The 20,281-nt window shown below is 38.8% G+C and overlaps 1 protein-coding gene across 6 annotated transcripts in view; it reads left to right on the forward strand.

The window, feature by feature from the left end:
* Positions 1-656: 656 nt before the first annotated feature.
* aspg (asparaginase homolog (S. cerevisiae)) overlaps positions 657-20,281 on the forward strand; it is a 61,540-nt gene continuing 41,915 nt past the window's right edge. For all 6 annotated transcript variants that reach the window (XM_043697532.2, XM_043697531.2, XM_043697534.2 and 3 more), the window contains exons 1-6: positions 657-958; positions 4,198-4,327; positions 5,366-5,477; positions 8,820-8,945; positions 12,884-12,967; positions 13,056-13,182. In XM_043697532.2, coding sequence (XP_043553467.2) covers positions 676-958; positions 4,198-4,327; positions 5,366-5,477; positions 8,820-8,945; positions 12,884-12,967; positions 13,056-13,182 — 862 coding nt within the window. In that variant the 5' untranslated portion in view covers positions 657-675. The remainder of the gene's footprint in view (positions 959-4,197; positions 4,328-5,365; positions 5,478-8,819; positions 8,946-12,883; positions 12,968-13,055; positions 13,183-20,281) is intronic.

Genomic DNA, 20,281 nt, shown 5'->3' on the forward strand with positions numbered 1-20,281 from the left:
AGGTGCCTTTTAAATGGTATAATTGTACCAGCCTCCACAGATGTGGTGCAGAAATGACCACTGGAAAGAAAGAGTGGAACGTTGGAGGTCACCATGAGATCCAGAGACAGGGTCAAAAAGGCATTTGGCTGGGGAACCAGATTGAAGATGAAACAAGGTAGGCCAGTGATAGGATAAACCCATAGTGCAGTAGCAGTCTGGAGTGTGTGGGATTTGTAACCTAGGCAAGTGTTTTAAATTTTAAACGGCCGAACAGCCGTTCAGAAAGTTTATTTTTAGGGCCTAATCTGGTGTCTGAGCATATGGGTGTACAAAAATTGAAGATGCAACATATCAGATAATTGAAGGTACGTTCTATATTTGGGAGGAGGCACTGTAGAACGGAACATTGAATGCAGTTTATGAAATAAGAATGGGGATGGAGTCGATTATGGAGATCTGAATGCACGGTGTCTATTCGGGAATGTATCCTGGGGGTATGAATGCACTTTGCTTCCAAAGGTTGTAGAATGGAGAATGCATGGTGTGCAGGGGAGAGGGCTGTGCATTAAACAGTGGGGTGTAGAATGGCTATTGCTTAATGTGTTTTGACGTCAGGCGATGGCTGATTGGCTCTGCCAACACCGCCTCCTTTTGCTTCTCTTGATTCCTCAGTCTCAGTCTGGTTTTGTTCCGATGGCGGAGAACAGTGCTGTACCGAGTTCCGGCTCCATTTGCAACATTTCGTCCCTTTCCAGCGCGCTGTCCAACACCAGGCTTGACCTGCTGGACTCGGAGAGCTCTGCTGCCCGCGATGGAGCTAATGTGCCCCGATCAGGCGCCAGTTTTCAGTCGCAGAGGCGCCGACTCCGCCGGCGATCAAGCAGCTACAGCGTGGAGTCGGCGGACGGTCCAAGTGAGGTTCGAGTGTTGGTGATAAATACCGGCGGAACTATTGGCATGATGTACAGAGATAACGGTGAGTGAAAAGCTTACAATCAATTGTACACAAAGCCGCATCTAGGACACAGTTGAAAAACATTTGTTCCGGGGTGACCCTTCAGGGACTTGCTTCAATTAAACTGTGGCTGAGCTGCACTTTAAGTGGGCTTCAATCCCTTTCTAACGTGTCGGAGACATCCCTCGAGTTCGGCGACAGCGGGATCTTGATAATATGATCTCAGCCTTTGTGTCGTTATGTGTCCAGAATACTCGAGTCTAGAACTCGATATGAAGTAGAAACTGTAAATCAGCACATTTATAGTTTTTTTTTCACTTGGGGCCATCCAAGTGTTGTTACGACAGGTTACACGAGCTAAATGTTCCAGTTAGTGCGGAATTCGCTCTACTTCGCTTGTTCATCACATGTAAATTGAGCCAATTATATTCACTAAAATTGTTAGAACCAATGTTAATCGATGTATCCATGAACACTAAGGCTGGAAGCATATTCACTCATGGCTTTTTAAAGAAAAAACCACCTGAAGAAAGAATGTTTGAATGGTTGTTGGTATGTTTAAGAAAGTAGGACACTGAATTACTTCTTCAGGGTGAGCGTTCCAAGAGGAGACATGGCAGGCGATTAAACACAATGAAAGCCGAAAGAACTGCGGATGCTGTAAATCAGAATCAAAAAACACAATTGCTGGAAAGGCTAAGCAGGTCTGGCAGCATCTGAAGAGAAATCAAAATTAACGTTTCGGGTCGGTGACCCTTATTCAAAACTCTTATCCTTCATTAGCCATCTGGGCTCAAAACGTTGGTTTGCTTTCTCTCCATGGTTTCATTTCACACTGAGTTACTATTGCTCAATTGTATGATTGGCCTCTTTTTAACCATTTTATGATTCTATAAGTGAGTGACAAATTGTCAAGTTTTGAGAAGAAAATTTAGGGAAGGCCAAGAATGTAGCAATGTTGATAATAAATAAGATAAATGGATTGTGCAGAAAGGACAGAATTAGAGAAGTTATCAAAGAAACTGGGACGAAAGCCAATATTGTCACACTAGAAGCCTGTGGTTTTGTTTAGAAGAAATAAGGATCAGGACATTAAAAAAAATTAAAATAATTAAATTATTACATTTTATGATTACATTTATTTATTTATTGTCGTGTGTATCTAAGTACAGTGTTTATGAGCTTTGTTTATGAGCAGTGCAGTGCAGTAAGCAACGACTTACGGGTCATAGGGTGAAAAAACTCAGACAGAGGCATACAGGGTCTGTGAGAGGCAAGATCAGCATTAGCAAATATAATGTATACCAGACTATAGTTTGAAGAAAACACAAGAAAATGGTGAAAATGCAGTGAGCAGAAACAATTGTGAAGAAGTTGAAAGGATATCGTACAGACGGACTTAAAAGTTAAGCAATGAAAGTAACTTTAGAACAAACAAATACATGGACCACGTTACAAATGCAGTCAGCTAAAATGAGCAACAGTGTTGTATTTACCTCACATTGGAATTAAATGAAACAATAATGCTCTATTAAAAAACAAATAATAGTTCCAAACCAAACAAAAATGCACAAATACCAGGAAGGAACATGGCTAGGAGAGAGCTAGTTGCCTTAGGCATGGTGAGTTTAGCTGTCTGTTTATATTGAATAATAAATATTGGTTAGGATACTTGGTATACTGTTATTCAAACAGAACTCTTTACGTTCAACTTAGCAAGTGGAAAAACACATCTCGTGCAAGTCAAACTGTTCAACAATGCTGCATTCTCTTAGTACCATGTTGCAGAGTCGGCCAAAATCCTGTGCTTAAGTTTCTGGAATGGGTCTGAGGTCTCAAAACCAACAGGCCAATGCATCATGGGGTTTCACATGGAATATTTGAGAAGCATTTCAAAAGGTGTAAGTCACAGGTTTGACTAAAACTGCCGCATGTTCACACAGAAATTATGGAAAACAACTTTTGCTAGACCAAGAAAATGTTTTGAAACATATAGCAAAAGCCAATTATCTTAGCTATTATGTTAGAGGACTGAGAGGCCTGGACAGATGTGGCAAAGGTATTTTGAATAGAAAGGCACAGCATCAGAGTGAAGGTTTGAACCTTGTTATGAAGTTAAAGGCATGTACTGTACCTTTGGAGAGAGTGAATGCTGTTCTAACTGAAAGATTACAAGCACCTGGGTATGTGACTAGATGGCAGTCCCAGAGTGTACTGGAAAATTGAAAATATGTAACATTTGGTGTGAAATGAATACCCGAGTTGGTTGCTGTTTTGACAACAATTCAAATTTAATCACTCAGTTTAAATTATGCCCCAGGATACTAAAACCCAATTGAGTGAATTTATTGTTTTGCGAAAATTGAACCAATGTTGGGGATATAAAAATGCAGATATTTTGAAAATTGCAGAGAAATCAACTGCCATTGAGAGAGACCCAAGAAATTATCAAACACTATCGAAGGTACTTTTTCATATGAAACATTTTTGCAGTAAAAGAAAAAGATGACAACTCAGGGAGATCTTTATTCAAAAGAAGAAAGACACGGAAGACTACAGCGGCTGTGTGGTTTCGAAATTAAGTTGATGTAATTTTAATAAGTGTCTTATTGGAACAGCATATCTTTATAGTGTTGGAGGCAGATAATAAGCAAGAGAAAGGAAGGGAGCTTACGGTTGTGAATAGTTGTTTAATGTTCACTTGTAGAGTTAAACAATAAATTGATATTTTGTTTTACATAGTGGAATTTGGGAATTCTCTGTCACTCATATTTTAACAGATTACGAGGCGAGGTGAGCTTTTCTGGGTGTTTGGTTTAATTAACAGAAGGCTTCACCGCTGTGTCATGACAACCTTTATAACTGAGGTGAGGAGGAACTTGTTCAGCCAGAAAGAGTGAATCTGTGGAAGGCATTACTGCAGAAGGCTGTGGAGACCAAATCATTGAGCGTGTTTAAGACAGAGTCACCTTCTTGATTAGTAAAGGATCAAGGGTTTCAAGAAACATATCAGCTGTATTAAATGGTGGAGCAAACTTAATGAGCCACATGGCCTAATTCTTCGGCTGTCTTATGGAAGGGAATAAGGGAAGAGATATTGTAGAACATTAGAAAATTCTAAGATGTATTCACAACTCTAATAACGTTCCTATAATTAATGTTGCTGAAAATCTAATTCCAATTGTAATCGTTTTGGCTTAAGAACTTGGTTCTGAATAAACACAGATAAGACATTTATTTTTTGTTTTCTTTGTCTTTAGTACTTGCACCACAATCAAACTCCCTTGTCAAAGCCCTTCGAAAAATGCCAGGCCTGCATGATGAATGTTATGCTCAAGAAACCAAGCTTTACGACTTCTGTGACTCACCAGAAAACAGTTTGGTTCTTCCGTAAGTCACTATTTGTTTTTGTTTGCTGTCAAACTCTGGAAACAATTAACATTAGACAAACATGGATTAAAAACCATCAGATTGCGGATAACATAGCATTGAACTTGTTTCTATCTAGATCTGATCCACTTTTTAGGTCATTTCATAAAGATACCACGGTCAGCTTGGCTTGGTTCATGCCTCTCTTGTTTCTTAGTGTGAAGATGTAGTCAAGCCCCAAACCAGGATTTGGATTTGTCTGACAGGCTGATACTTAAGTGTAGTGTTGAGGACTTTGGAGTTGCATCATTTGAATTGAATATTAGATTTAGCTTAAATAGTAAATGAAGAGCAGAAGAATGGCGTGGTCTTTCTCATTTCAATGTAGCCATAACATATTTGAATAATGCAAGGTACCAAAATGAAAACCTTGAATTTAGTGAATATTTTCTATGCCATATGTTTTCTAATTATATAAAGAATCAATTATTCACATGCTGAATTGACTTCTGTGATCACCAGAGCTGGTTGCGTTGGGAGGGATGATTTACTATGTGATCTTCCATTGCAACAAACCCATCAGACTCCACATTCACGAAAGCGAGGTGGTGTGATGATAGTTACCTGATAAAGGTTGATTTGGTCTCTTAGTTGATTAAAAAAGTATATCAAGGCACCCCCCCACCCCCCGACACATATAAATTAAGTTTTTGAATTTACAACATGATAAAGATTTTGATTGTTTTAACATTCACTACTTTCATCAATGGCATACTTGTCAAATTTACATAGTATCAATAGCTTCATGAATAGCATTGAATATTTAATAATTGATAAAATATTAAAATTGATAAAAGGTTGCTGAAAAGAATTGCATAATGTGATGATGTGGGGGGATACATCATATTTTATTGTAAGGGAATTGACAGTTTTGATACATGTCAATAATGAGATTTTGCAAGTGTGAGACCAGCAAAGTTTACTTAATGATTTATTTAATGTTAAATAAGTTAAAAATTATCAGTATTAGAAATATAAAACTGTTTCTTCTGTTTACAGTCTTTGTAGGTCAAATAAAAGGATTGTATATTCAGTCATTGAATATTCACCTCTTCTGGACTCATGTAACATGAACACAGATGATTGGGCTAAAATTGCAGTCGATATAGAGGTAAGTTGAAATTTGGGCCAAGTATGAGTTGATATTAATGGAATCAGTCAATGCTGAAAATACGTTGTATGGTCATTAGTTGTGAAAACAAGTAATTCAAAAGACTGCATCGGCCTTGTTCAAAAGGAGTTAATCTGATGTAAAAGATCTCCATGTAATAAATACTTTGTAGATCAAGTTCTTTTACTGGTTTAGACATTGTAGTTGGATGTTTAGCATTCATTGAGTAAACATACTTATAATTTGTCGTATTTACATTTCTAAAACGTTTTGAAATGACATGAAAGTTATAAAACAGACATCAATGTCTCTCAATATCCCCAATCTTTTACGATACTCTTGTTGGAACTCCAGTGCATGATAGAATTCCACATGAGGCCAAGACCCATGTGCTCGGTATGCAGTTTACCTTCAAGGTTCTGTGGACCTCTTTAATTGATAGAAATTGTGTCTATTATTCCCTTACATAATATAAGGGGATGGGAAGGGATGGATTTTTAGTGCCAAATCCTCAGTTATTTTTCAGTTGACTGATATTAATGGTATGCAAGGCCTTAGTTAGTTTGGGATGTTGGATATAAGAGTAGGGGGGTCTTACTACAATGTACAATGTGTTAGTGAGACCACATCTGGACAACTGTGAGCAGTTTGGTCCCCTTATTTAAGGAAAGATATTTAATTGGAAGCAGTTCAGACAAGGTTTCCCCCCCCATGGAAGGATTGTCTTATGAGCAAAGATTAAACAGGTTGGACCTCTGTTCACTGGTGAGAAAGTGAGGTCTGCAGATGCTGGAGATCAGAGCTGAAAATGTGTTGCTGGAAAAGCGCAGCAGGTCAGGCAGCATCCAGGGAACAGGAGAATCGACGTTTCGGGCCTAAGCCCTTCTTCAGCAATGAGGAAAGTTTGTCCAGCAGGCTAAGATAAAAGGTAGGGAGGAGGGACTTGGGGGAGGGACGGTGGAAAGAGGTCAAGGTGAGGGTGATAGGTCACACTGGGGTGGGGGCGGAGACGTCAGGAAGAAGATTGCAGGTTAGGAAGGCGGTGCTGAGTTTGATGGATTTGACTGAGACAAGGTGGGGGGAGGGGAAATGAGGAAACTGGTGAAATCCGAGTTCATCCCTTGTGGTTGGAGGGTTCCTAGGCGGAAGATGAGGCGCTCTTCCTCCAACCGTCGTGTTGTGGTCTGGCGATGGAGGAGTCCAAAGACCTGCATATCCTTGGTGGAGTGGGAGGGGGAGTTGAAGTGTTGAGCCACAGGGTGGTTGGGATGGTTGGTCTGGGTGTCCCAGAGGTGTTCTCTGAAACGCTCCGCAAGTAGGCGGCCTGTCTCCCCAATATAGAGGAGGCCATATCGGGTGCAGATGTGCCCGATGTGGCCTCCTCTATATTGGGGAGACAGGCCGCCTACTTGCGGAGCGTTTCAGAGAACACCTCTGGGACACCCGGACCAACCAACCCAACCGTCCCGTGGTTGAACACTTTAACTCCCCCTCCCACTCCACCAAGGACATGCAGGTCCTTGGCCTCCTCCATCACCAGACCATGGCATCACGATGCCTGGAGGAAGAGCGCCTCATCTTCCGCCTACGAACCCTCCAACCACAAGGGATGAACTCCGATTTCTCCAGTTTCCTCATTTCCCCTCCCCCCACCTTGTCTCAATCAAATCCATCGAACACAGCACCGCCTTCCTAACCTGGAATCTTCTTCCTGACCTCTCCGCCCCCACCCCAGTCTGACCTATCACCCTCACCTTGACCTCTTTCCACCTATCACATTTCCGACACCCCTCCCCCAAGTCCCTCCTCCCTACCTTTTATCTTAGCCTGCTGGACAAACTTTCCTCATTCCTGAAGAAGGGCTTATGCCCGAAACGTCGATTCTCCTGTTCCCTGGATGCTGCCTGACCTGCTGTGCTTTTCCAGCAACACATTTTTAGCTCTGTTCACTGGCGTTTAGAAGAGTGAAAGATCAGCAATTCTGGTCTCCTTCCTATTGGAAGGATGTTGTGAAACTTGAAAGGGTTCAGAAAAGATTTACAAGGATGTTAGCTAAAAGCAAATTACTGCGGATGCTGGAATCTGAAACCAAAAGAGAAAATGCTGGAAAATCTCAGCAGGTCTGGCAGCATCTGTAAGGAGAGAAAAGAGCTCACATTTCGATTCTAACTGACCCTTTGTCAAAGCTGTTTGTCAAAGCTTTGACAAAGGGTTATTTAGACTCAGAATGTTAGCTCTTTTCTCTCCTTACAGATGCTGCCAGACCTGCTGAGATTTTCCAGCATTTTCTCTTTTGGTTTACAAGGATGTTGCCAGGTTTGGAGGATTTGAGCTATAGGGAGAGGCTGAATAGGCTGGGGTTGTTTTCCCTTGAGCGTTGGAGGCTGAGGGGTGACCTTATAGAGGTTTACAAAATCATGAGGGGCATAGATAGGGTAAATAGACAAATTTTTCCCTGGAGTGGGGGAATCCAGAACTAGAGGGCATAGGTTTAGATTAAGAGGGAAAAGATATAAAAGAGACCTAAGGGACAACTTTTTCACGCAGAGGGTGGTACATGTATGGAATGAGCTGCCAGAGGAAGTGGTGGAGGCTAGTTCAATTGTAACATTTAAAAGGCATCTGGATAGGTATATGTTTAGGAAGGGTTTGGAGGGATATGGGCCAGGTGCTGGCAGATGGGACTAGATTAATTTGGGATATCTAGTTGGCATGGACCGACTGGTCTGTTTCCATGCTGTACATCTGTGACTCTATCTTGCAACATATAGAATTCTAAATGACATTGACAGAGTAAATGCTGAAAGAATGTTTCCCTTCATGGCAGACTCTAGGACCAGACGGCGTAGTCTCAGAATAAAGGGGCACCAGTTTCAGATTGAGATAAGGTGGAATTTATTTTCTGAGGGCTGAACTCCCTGCTATCGAGAGCTGTGGGTACAGAGTCCTTGTGTATATTTAAGTCATGGTAGATTCTTGATCAGTAGGGGAATCTAGGGTTACAGGAAAAGGGCAGGAAAGTGGGCATAAGGAGTGTTGTATCAGCCATGATCTTATTGAATGGTTGAACAGTTTTGAGAGGCTGAATAGCCTATTCCTATTTCCTATAGTCTTATGGACGGTCAACTGAATTATCATGTTATGTTTGTGCTGATTTTGCCAGCTGCATTTTATCAGCTCAATAAGCAATACACAGCATGAGAGATAAAAGATTTATTCATAGTGAACTCAAATTTGCCATTAGTTGTATTCCTAGCAAACCAACCTTGGTTGGTCAGATTCCTTGGAAATCATCCTGACAAATCTACTGTTCTCTAATCTTCATATTCTTCTTTCTCTCAGAATAATTACCAACAGTACAATGGCTTTGTGATCCTTCATGGCACAGATACAATGGCCTACACTGCTTCAGCCCTTTCTTTCATGTGTGAGAACCAAGGAAAGCCCATCGTCTTGACTGGCTCTCAGGTAAGCTGCAATGTCTTAGAGACTTTACCATGTAGTTATAGGACAGTGATTCATATTTCACATAAACACACATGGAACATTGTAAAACCATGGAATTTGTACATTGTGATAACCCTTATAAATCATTAGTAAGACAAATGGTATTGATGTTCATTCTTGTTTTTATGTACAGATTTCCCCTGCTATCTGAAAGTAGAGCGTTCCTATGAAACCTTTCATAAGCCGAAATGGTGTAAAGCAAAGAAGCAATTACCATTAATTTATATGGGAAAAGCTTTTGAGCGTTCTTAGACCCAAAAAGACCTACCAAATCACAAATAACACATAAAACCTAAAATAACACTAACATATAGTAAAACCAGGAATGATATGATAAATACACAGCCGATAATGTATGTACAGTATAGTTTCACTTGCACGCACAATGTCTTTATTTCGTTTACCTCGATCGCTGCTGAAAGCGAGGCTGCCTCTATAATTCCTCACTGCAACACAAACGCTGAACACTATTTTCGCTTTTCACCTTTCTTCACAAAAGTGAAATTCCTCTTCGGATTTCTTTCGGTTAGCAAAGAAGGTGGACATTTTGGAGGACGCCTTGATGAAGTTTGCATTGCAATGGAGTAGGAGGAACTGGGAGGATTAAATAGAGTCTTTACAGAAAGCACGGTGTGAGGCTGGATACTCGAGGTAACTATGGGAGTCAGTGCATTTGTAGTGGATATTGATCAGGACCAGCCGATGTCAAGGAAGGGAAGGGAAGAATCCGAGATGGACCAGGTGAAGGTGAGGAGGAGTGGAAATTGGAAGCCAAATTAACAAAATCTTTCAATTCTGGATGAGAGGGGGAAGCAGCACCGATTATGTCATTAATGTACTGGAAAAAGAGTGTGTGTGTGGGCTGGAGTAGATTGGAACAAGGAATGTTTCATGTACTTTACAAAGAGACAGGCATAACTGGGGCCCATGTGGATACCATGGTCACACCCTTGACCTGAAAAAAAGGAGAGGAGTTATAGGAGAAATTATTAACAGTGAGAATGAGCTCGGACAAGTAGCGAAGGGTAGGGGGTGGATGAGCAGTTGGTTTTATGTTTATTGACATGTCCCTTAACCTAAATTGCCAGATTACTTTCACTAGCTCTCCTTTTATGCCCTTATTTCAATTTTAAAAAGCAGTCTTGGACCTACATTTCTCACTCACAAAATTCAATCATATTATGGTTGCTGCTACCCCAAGGTGCTTTCACTGAAGTTTGAATTTAGTCCTACCTCGGTCAAAACCAGGTCTGGTATAGCCTGCTCTCTAGTTGGCGCCATAACATGCTGGTCTAAGAAGTTTCCCCGAAAACATTCAATGTATTCCTGATTCAGGCTACTTTTTCCCACCCGATTTTTCCAGTACACACGAAGATTAAAATCCCCCATATAATTGCTGTATTGTTTCGACAAGCTGCCATTATTTCTTCCTTGATGCCCTATTCAGCATGGGGACATGTGCACGACTCCCACAAGTGACCTCTTGTCTTTATCCACACTGCTTAAATATCCTCGCTTCATAAATTTAAGTCCTCTCTCTCACTTGACATTAGCAAGAACAATAGATTGCATCTTTAATTAACAGAGCTACTTCTCCACTCTTTCCTAGTTTCCTATCCTTCCCAAATGTCACATACCTTTCAATATTCAAGTTCCAATCTCAATTATCTTGCAGTCACATCTCAGTAATGGCCACCAGATCATGTTTGTTTATATCAGTTTCTTAAACTGGTTCATCTGTTTTGATTTGGATGCAACATGCATTCAAATAAAGTGCCTTAAGTTTTGTCCTTTTTAACATTTTTGAGACCTCTCACTTTACCTGCTAACTTGCTCTTAGATTGCTCTGTATTTCCAGCATTTTCTGTTTTTTGCTTAGATGTTTCCTCTATTCTTAACTACCCTCCCTGTGATTTCCTTGATTAGATCTTTTCCTATGAAGAGACAGCATGCAGAGTTTAACCATCTCTAAAGATATTTTGAGTAATTTCATTGATTGAAATTTTATTTACTGGCAATGCTATTATGTTTATTTTACTGTATCTATAATAGCTTTTGATTGGATAGTTATGAGCATGTTTTGATTTGTACACATTATCCACCTCAGCAGTTGTAATCTCCGTGTATATAAATCCAATCTCTCTTGCCTTTCTCACGGTGAGCCACATGATCTCCTCTTCTATAAAAATGGGGTATTTTACCTAGTAGCACCAAGCCTATTATCAAGTACTTAGTGTGACATGAACAGAAGTTCTTTTTTCATTGCTTAGTAATTTTGTTTTTTTCCCCTACTTTGTAACTTACATACTCCAACTGTTATTTAACTACAAAAGCTCTAGTTAAGAATCCTTGATCACTCCTACATTCATATACCTCTTTTGATCTTCTATTAATGAATATACTTACTACTTTCATTTTTTAATGACTGAAAATGTGCAAGATGATGTCCCAGGCTAGACATAGACATTGCAACATTGACAACAGTGTGCTTTGTTAGCAAGAGGATGGTCTTGATATTTGGCAGCAATGGAATGGATGCCTGTGTTTGGAAGCATGTTGGTGCCTAGGTTTAATCATACATACTTGGCTGAGTTGGAATGTGTGGTTTGAAATTCTATTGCCATTTGTATTCAATTTCTGCCAATTCCTGCATTTCAGCATCACAAGTATGTAATTTATATTTGAGTAATGTGCTTTTTAAACATTTTACATATTTCTAGTTTCTAGTTTGTTAGATAATAAAAGCTAACAAATGTTTAATTGGCAGAATCTGTCACATGCAGTATGGCGCATTTGTGAAACTTGTTTGTCGACAGTATTTTTAGAATTCCTGTTCAAATACAGGCAGTTGAATGTCTGTTACTGGTTCCATAACAGCTGCATAAACTTGTCCTCTTCCACCAATGTTAATTCATTCTTCTCAGAACAGACTGAACCACTGTGAAATTCTCCGCTTCTGACATTAAACGGTATTATAGCATAATTATCACCAAAATACTGAAATTCGTATAGTTTCATGTTATGATGAATTAAAAATGCCACAAAAAGGATACTACATATAGTAAATGACTTTTGTCTAAATTTCAATAACTCATACTCACTTTTCTCGAGGAGTGAAAACAATAAAAAAAATTTAAAATACTTAGTTTCCGCCTTCTGAACTGACAGGATTCCACATATGTCTCATTTGTCAGATTCATATTCCATCTAATGCAGCTATAGCAGGAATTAGCTATGGTTCTTCATCTGAGCAATTTCTTTGCTAAGTATCATGTCCAAAGAATTAAAAATCAGTTGTATGATTTTCAGTGTTGAAACACATCAGAGTAAAGCTAGGCTTTGGAAATTATATCAAATGTATTCACACAATTACAGGATTTAAAGTAGTTGGTAGAAGGATTAGAGTGCAATTGAGGCAAAAATCTTTTCATCCAGAGGGTGGTGTGAATCTGGAATTCTCAGCTTGAAAGGGTGGATGAGACAGCAATGCAAACTCTTCATAGAGGGGCCATTTGAAGAGGTACAGGAGCAGAGAGGCTGGACTGACATGATGTAGAGCCATGGGGTAACAGCTCTAGTTTCACGTCTGGCTGTGCTTTTGTGAATTACAACACAGCAGAGGTGATTATTGTCCCAGAAAGATTTGGAACAACTGGGGCCTCGTCATGACTTACTGTCACTTAAACACAAGTTTTGTGTGGTTTGCTGCAACCACAAAAGACCAAGAAGAAAGAAACTCAGTGGATTTGGGAAGGAAATGGTGGGCTGTTAGGATAGAACACAGAGAATTCCAGCAACCAGTCACTAAACTCTAAACAATGAATTTAGTATTGTCCTGTTCGCATCATATACTTTCTGGCCTGCCAAGCCAGATTTCACACCTGCATCCATTCTTCCAGGTTCCCATCTATGAGATGAGAAATGATGGTCATGATAATTTGCTTGGAGCACTGCTGATTGCTGGCCTGTATGTAATACCAGAGGTAAGCATGTCCTCTTCAGTAAGTTCAGCTTTGGTAATTCAGTCAATATACTACCTTTTACTTGTTACTTTTTTATTCAATTATTTAGGTTAGTCTCTATTTTCAACACAAATTATACAGAGGAAATCGTGTGACAAAAATAGATGCTGGAAGTTTTACTGCATTTTCTTCACCTAACCTCCGTCCACTTGTCAATGCTGAAGTGGAAATTAAAGGTAAATCACAGTTAGAATTTGAATGTCTAAGATTTGATTATTTCCTAATTGGGCAGTATCTTTTCTCCACATATTGAGGAGAAAGAATTAGTAAAAGGAAAAAATAAATAAATGGTGCGTTTATAAGTGATTTGACAACCTTAATAAATCCTTTTTAGATGTTTGCTACAAGAATAATAAGTGGGACAAGAATTTATATTTTTTGGTTAGGACTGTGCCTTTAGGCTGAATTTGTGGTCCCATCCCATGCTGTTGGGAGTAGTCACTGGACAGTGATTTTCTTTAATAAAGTTAAGACAATGTGCACATTGCCCATTTAAAGATGGGTGTATAGGCTCTCAAGGATGGTAAATAAGAGACCTCCTGCCTGGGCGAAACAATAGTATTGTACTTAAGGAAAAGAGTAAGCATCCTGTCAATAATGTTAGCAAGTTTGAATTGTGAAAAAAATGGCCACAGTTGTTGGGTGACCACTTTGGCCAAGTAGGTGCTGAGTACCTTAAAGGCATTCTGGACTGTTACATGTGCACACATTTTCAAAATTCAATAAAACTTTCTGTAACTGTAATATTGGAAGGACATATATTGTGATTTTACTCAATTGAGTCACAATTTCATTTTAGTCCTGCTTTTCTTGAATTACAACAGGTACAATTGGAGTGCAGGAACAAAGGAGAAAGTGGGATAAGAAGGAATAGTGAAAAAGATTAAAAGGTCGGGGAGCAAATGATGTTAGATGAGTTAGGAATGAAAAATAAGGAGTCCCCCAAGTGTGAGTGGAATCTGAGATGATGGGTGGCTTACAAATTTGGAGAAAAGTACAAATGCCACACAGGTTTTAAAATAAAATCAAAAGTAAAATAACTTCCAAATGGGCAGTTCACTTTCCAGATGATAGTATTGTGAACAGCAGCACCATCTAATTACAGTGTTTTTTAATATTTTAAAATCCCATTTGACACAGATATATAAGAAGATATTAGGACAGATGAGACTTGCTGTTGTGATAGAATATGTGAAATTGGTGGTTCACTGGATGTCAGACTTAGAGGCGTTTAGAAAGTTGGGGAGGGTGATAACCTGGAGGAATTTGATAACAATGAAAATTTTAAAATCAAACTATTTCTATGTCAGAAGGCAGTGTCGGCAATCAAAAACAGGGCAGCAGTTTTGGATGCACTCAAGTTTACAGAAAATAGAATATGGAAGGTCAGAATATATTAATAATATGTTAATTATTTGTTGGAATATATTAAGTCCCTGCTTAATGTTGAGTCAATGGGAGCAGACCCAGGCACTCAGCACACAGAGCCTCTGCCTGCAGTAATTTTACAGCATCACTGAGAATCTCCTGTTTATGAAGCAGATGGTTTAATCTACTTAACCACTGTGCCATGCATGTTCTTAATTTAGGCGCCACGTCTCTTGTGTACTTTGCTGTGCTGGCTTCACTACTGCCTTGCTCTGAACTCCATCCAGTGGTGAAAATTAGTCAATACAAATTAGTCTAGCTGCTCCCAGAATTAGCTTTTGTCACTAGATGGAGCTGGTCTATAAAACCATACAACACAATAAAGTTGAGCCTAATACTTTTTTACAGAACAATTATTTCTTTTTTTACTTTGTGATGCATTTTATTTTGCCAGTTAATTCGTCTGCATGTACAGTGTTGCACCTATGTAGTTCAGTATTTCAACCTTTACATTAGATATTTCTTGCTCAGAAAATACAAGGAACATGATTGTTGCTTTAAAATTGATTCTTATGGGAAACTATAGTTTACTTAAAGTTGTAATTTTCAAGAATGCAACCACAACTTTGAGGGCGTACTGTCGCTGGGTCTGGAATCAACAGAGATATCATTGAGGGTTTCAGAAAAAGATGTGCTGAGAGGAAACAGAGAAAATATTAAGGAGATGACAATAGACAGTTTCTGTAAGAGTGGGCATACAGTTTGATATTTCATTGAGGTCAATTGATTTTATTCTTTCATGGGATATCAGGGTTATTGGCAAATTCAGCATTTGGTATTTAACCCTAATTGTGGCTGAGAAGGTGGTGGTGAGTTGTGTTATTGAACAGATGCAGATCATACAGTGTAGCTACATCCCAGTGCTGAAGTGAGCTTTCCAGATTTAGACCCAGCAACAGTGAAGAAGTGGTGATATAGTCGTCAGTAGCAGTGGTGAAGGCAGTTTGCAGGTGGTGGTATTCCCGTGCATCTCTGACTCTTGCCCTTCTTGGTATTAGACTTAGCAGGTCTCAGAGGCACTGTTGAAGGATGCTTGGTGAGTTGTTACATCTTATATATGGTAAGTATTGTGCACCGCTGGTGGAGGGGATGAGTGTTAAGGTCATAGATGTGCCATTCAAATGGGCTGCTTTATCCTGGATGGTGTTGAGTATCCTGATTAGTTTTGGAGCAGCATTCACTCACCTTAGAAACTCTAGGCCTCTGACTTACTGTTAAACCCACAGAATTTAAATGATTGAGTTACAATTCTGATTACTAGTCAATCTCAGGATGTTGAAGGTGAGGGAATTCTGGGATATTAATGCTCTTGAATGTCAAAGAACGATGGCTAGATTCTTTATCTTTGGAGATGATCATTGCCTTACAATACCATGATACATATGTACTTAGCAGCCCAAGCCTGAATATTGTCTGTGAGCATAGACTGCTTCATTACCTGTGGGCTTGAACGATACTATTTCTGACCTCACAGTGAAGAAAAGGCTGGATGGATGAAGGTTATTCACTGACCAATAAAGAAATGCAGTCATAAGTATTCCAAGCACATTCTGCTTTTGACCAATCAGCACACAAGGATTGAAATCACATGTCCTATGATATTACTTTAATTTATTTACCAAAAATAAATTAGCTACATCAGATTCCCAGTTAGCCTCAGTTACACATGACTACTGCAATAAACAATATGTGTTACACTGTATATAACTTTGCAGTAGATACCTGTGTATTTGAATTTGAGGTTTTACTAATGCCAAACTTGCTATGTCCATTTTGCTTCCATGGGCTGTGACACAGGCAGACATTTCTACTGTTTGCACTCCTCCATTGATCCTTTCTCATTCTTCTAGTTACCTGAACTTCATACCATTTTCATTTTTGGGTCATCTTACAGCATACATTCAGGGGCACTTATCTGGCTGTGGAAAATGGGAATACATTTATATGGTACATCAGATATTTTTCATATCATTTAGCTTGTTTGTCTGTAAGGTATAAGGTGTACACTGAATTTGGTAAAGACATATGGTGTATTGTTTTCTTGTAATAAGCAACGGGTACATTTAGAGAGCCCAAGCATATTTCTAATACTCTTGTTATTATTAATGTGGATGGTATAATGGGAAAATTACTTGTTAGCCTTTTAAATACCGATCAGAGTCCAATACACTGCTGATTGATTTATACATCTTGCTGTGAGAAAGCATTCAGTCTGAGCACAGCATTTTTAAAAAAATTTGTAAAACTGGTTCAACAGCCCCAAACAATTATTTTAAGGCTTTTATACTTTGGAAGTTGGCATTGTAGCATTCATTTGGTGGGAGAGAGGTGAAGGCTGGGGAGAAAATTTAGAAGCTGTAAAGTTGGACCAGGTTGACCTCCACAGCAAAGACGAACAGAAAACATCAAGGCCACACTGGGAATTAAAAGCAAACATGGAACATAATTATACTCCTTAGAAAGAAGAGATATCGTGCTTACACATTTGTTGTTAGTAGGTCTGACCACAGAAAGAATGAGGTGGTAGTAGGAATTTTTGGATTTCTTAAATAGAAACAAAAATGCATAGAAAATAGACATGAGTGACTTGACATAAAATTAACGTTTTATATGTGATCCTTCATTAGAATACAATATTCTGATGGAAGGAAATCTTTTCTGTTAGAGTCATGGTCTCTGATGAGCTTTTGCTTCTTCTGTCCTAAATTCTTCATCTCTGAACTTATTTTTTAAAAGTCTGTTCGTTGACTCTGATAACATTGATCGTTTTGATTTTTATGGCTGCTAATGTACTCGCTTTCATATTTGATCAATAATAATTGAAGTAGACAGTAAACCTGTAATAATTTGGAAGGAGAAAGTGGATCACCTTATCTCAGCAAAGTTAGAGAAACCAGGGAATTAGTGCACTGTGAAGAAACAATAAGCTGCAGACATTTCAGTGGCATTTACACATGTGCAGAGTTTTTCTTGCTGTTTCAAATATAGTTTTCTTACCTAAAATCAATTTTCTGAAGAATGGGGATAGGAGACAATAGAAAGATTTGGAGTCATAACCTTTCACTGCTGCTGAAAGAAAGACATTTTTTGGATTCCCACTGTTCAAACAAATCTGCAACAGTGCTCTTTCAGTACAAAAAGTATTAGATTTTAGTGACATTCAACAGTTTCAGCAAAGTTATTCAAATGTGTAATTAATAACAGGGACAATAAGAGATTCTGAATAGTTAGAGTCCAGTGCAAACAATCCTGTTGTGAATAGTGACAGGCAAGGGTCTTTTGTTCAATGAAATAATCAACACATTTGTAGCAAAATTGACTTAAACTCAAGAGAGATGTCAGATTCTGAGGCTGTACTCACGAAAAGAGAGAACTTCTTGAGATTAAGTTTATGAATTATGTCAGGTGAAAAAGCTTAATTCTATACAGGTAATAAATAGGTAAAGGAAGGGTGACAAAAACTTGCAGAAGTAAGACGGTTAGAATCTGGTGTTGGAAGAAAAAATTATGTTATTTACTATTGTGAAGGTGCACAGTACAGAAGTAAAGCAGGAATCCTTGTAAACATGAGATAACAATGCCCTTTGATCTGAATCATGATCACACCATCTGAGATTGGCCAGATCAGGGTCATTGTCAAATCTCAGATATTGTGATCAAGATTAAGATCAAAGGAAAGCCTTTTGATCTGATTATCGTATAGATTTATGTCTGAACACAAGATCACAGTGAGCAGGAAATTGAAGCATTTTATTGTGACATCCTGAAGAGTTATGATCAAATTAAATCAACTGATGTGGCCAATGTAATGGATGACGTAAACACTAAAATTAGTGAAGGAACCTTTGGAACATTTGTCAGTCAAAATGGGAAATGATCTGATGGTGATTAGATTAGATTAGTGACAGTGTGGAAACAGGTCCTTCGGCCCAACAAGTCCACACCGACCCGCTGAAGGGCAACCTACTCTCCAACATTAACCCCTTCACCTAATACTATGGGCAATTTATCTTGGCCAGTTCACCTAACCTGCACATTTTTGGACAGTGGAGGAAACCGGAGCACCCGGAGGAAACCCACGCAGACACTGGGAGAGTGTGCAAACTCCACGCAGTCAGTCGCCTGAGGCAGGAACTGAACCCGGGTCTCTGGCGCTGTGATAATTACCTTCACTGAAAACAGTGAACTTGGAGAAGTCCAGTCAATGTATTTCAAAATCAAATAGATTATATATGATGGGGAAACAGCATTTTATGATTAGTATAAATAACATTTCTACGTATCTCATCATGGCTAAAGACAAATGCTGTAATGAGATGTATGGTGAAGTGTTGGAGCTGAAAACAAATTGTAAAAATCAGAATTATGCATGAAAAGATGATAGAGTAGGTCCCCCTCAGTAAACCTGAATAAATTGGGACTTATCTATTCCCATGTAATTAAATTTTCATAATTGTGATAAATATTAATTATTGCCTCAGTCCAAAATATTAACGTTTTTGAAGTGTAAAGTATAATTACTTCAGATTTTCCATATTGTTTAAGACTTAAAAGGATGTAATGCTTTTATAAAGGTATTAATTGTGTCTTTTTTCTCTCCCTTGCTTAATCTTTCTTTCTCTTCGAAATGGCAATTCCTGTCAGACACTACATGCCTTGATAAATATTGTGTCGTCTTACTATTTTCGGAATTGTACATTTGCATGCGATCATGTGGCCCCTTGATCTCCTGTGGAGTTTCTGTGCTGAAATATGGTTCAGTTGACTGCAAATTCCACTGTTAATGCCCATAGAAAATCCATTAACTGCTGTATATGTATTGACCAGCTGGAGCCATTCATTCTCACTGACTCCAATGTCTAAAATGCATTATATTTAGAAGGTTTGGTTTCAGTTAAGTGTTAATTTTTTTATTTGATAGTTTGTTCCAGGGATGTTGTCATAGAGTGTGGAATGATTTTGTTGCAAATTTAGATCTATTACTGATACCTCCTTCAGATGTGTTACTTGCTTCCATAGTGTGACAGTAACATCCTTTATAGAGACCAAATATCGGTGTCATTCATAACTGTACTTCTCCAATAACTCAGATCCAGCAAATGCTTCATCGAATTAGGACAGATAGAAATCATTAAACGTTTTGACAGTGTAGGTTGATAATGTCAAACAGATGCTATGTTTGGATTCACTTAATCCAAACCAAATGATTTACATTTAAATAATATGAAGTTTCTTCTCTGTTTGCTAGACAGTTCCTCAAGTTTGAGGATGGTTTAATTATAATATTTAGGTCATACTGAGTAAAAATCAAATCATCATAGCAGTTGATTATCTTACACTGACTTCTAAATAAATTTTGACATTGCTAACCTCATTGCTTCCATTAATATTACACATCAGACCCCTTGTCATTGCAGCACAGAAGGTTGTGGATTGAAGCCTCGCTTCAGCACTTGAGCACAGAAACCAAAGTTGCACTGCAGTACCGAAGGACTGCTGCATGGTTAAAGATGTTTTGAATTTGTTCTCTCTGATTAGCGGTACAAAATCCCATTGTACTATTTTGAAGAAGACCAGGGAAGTTACCACCAGTGCCCCAGTCAGCATTGGTCACTCCGTCATCTTCACAAAAATAGATATCTGGTAATTGTTGTTTGTTTTTTCTGCACTAAAAATTCAAATTCAACCCAGCCATTTATTGTGCCATCGGTTTCCTTTCAGACATCAGAAAAGTAGTACAAGGGATCATAACTGTGCTGTATCCTGTTCACTAACCGTCAGTTTGGGTTCTGGCATGGTCGCTCAGTTCATGATGTCATTACGGTCTTGGTTCAAATGTGGATAAAA

This window comes from Chiloscyllium plagiosum, unplaced genomic scaffold (assembly GCF_037043375.1).
Source record: "Chiloscyllium plagiosum isolate Xiang-an unplaced genomic scaffold, Cpla_swu_hap1 HiC_scaffold_8, whole genome shotgun sequence".
Taxonomy (NCBI): Eukaryota; Metazoa; Chordata; class Chondrichthyes; order Orectolobiformes; family Hemiscylliidae; genus Chiloscyllium; species Chiloscyllium plagiosum.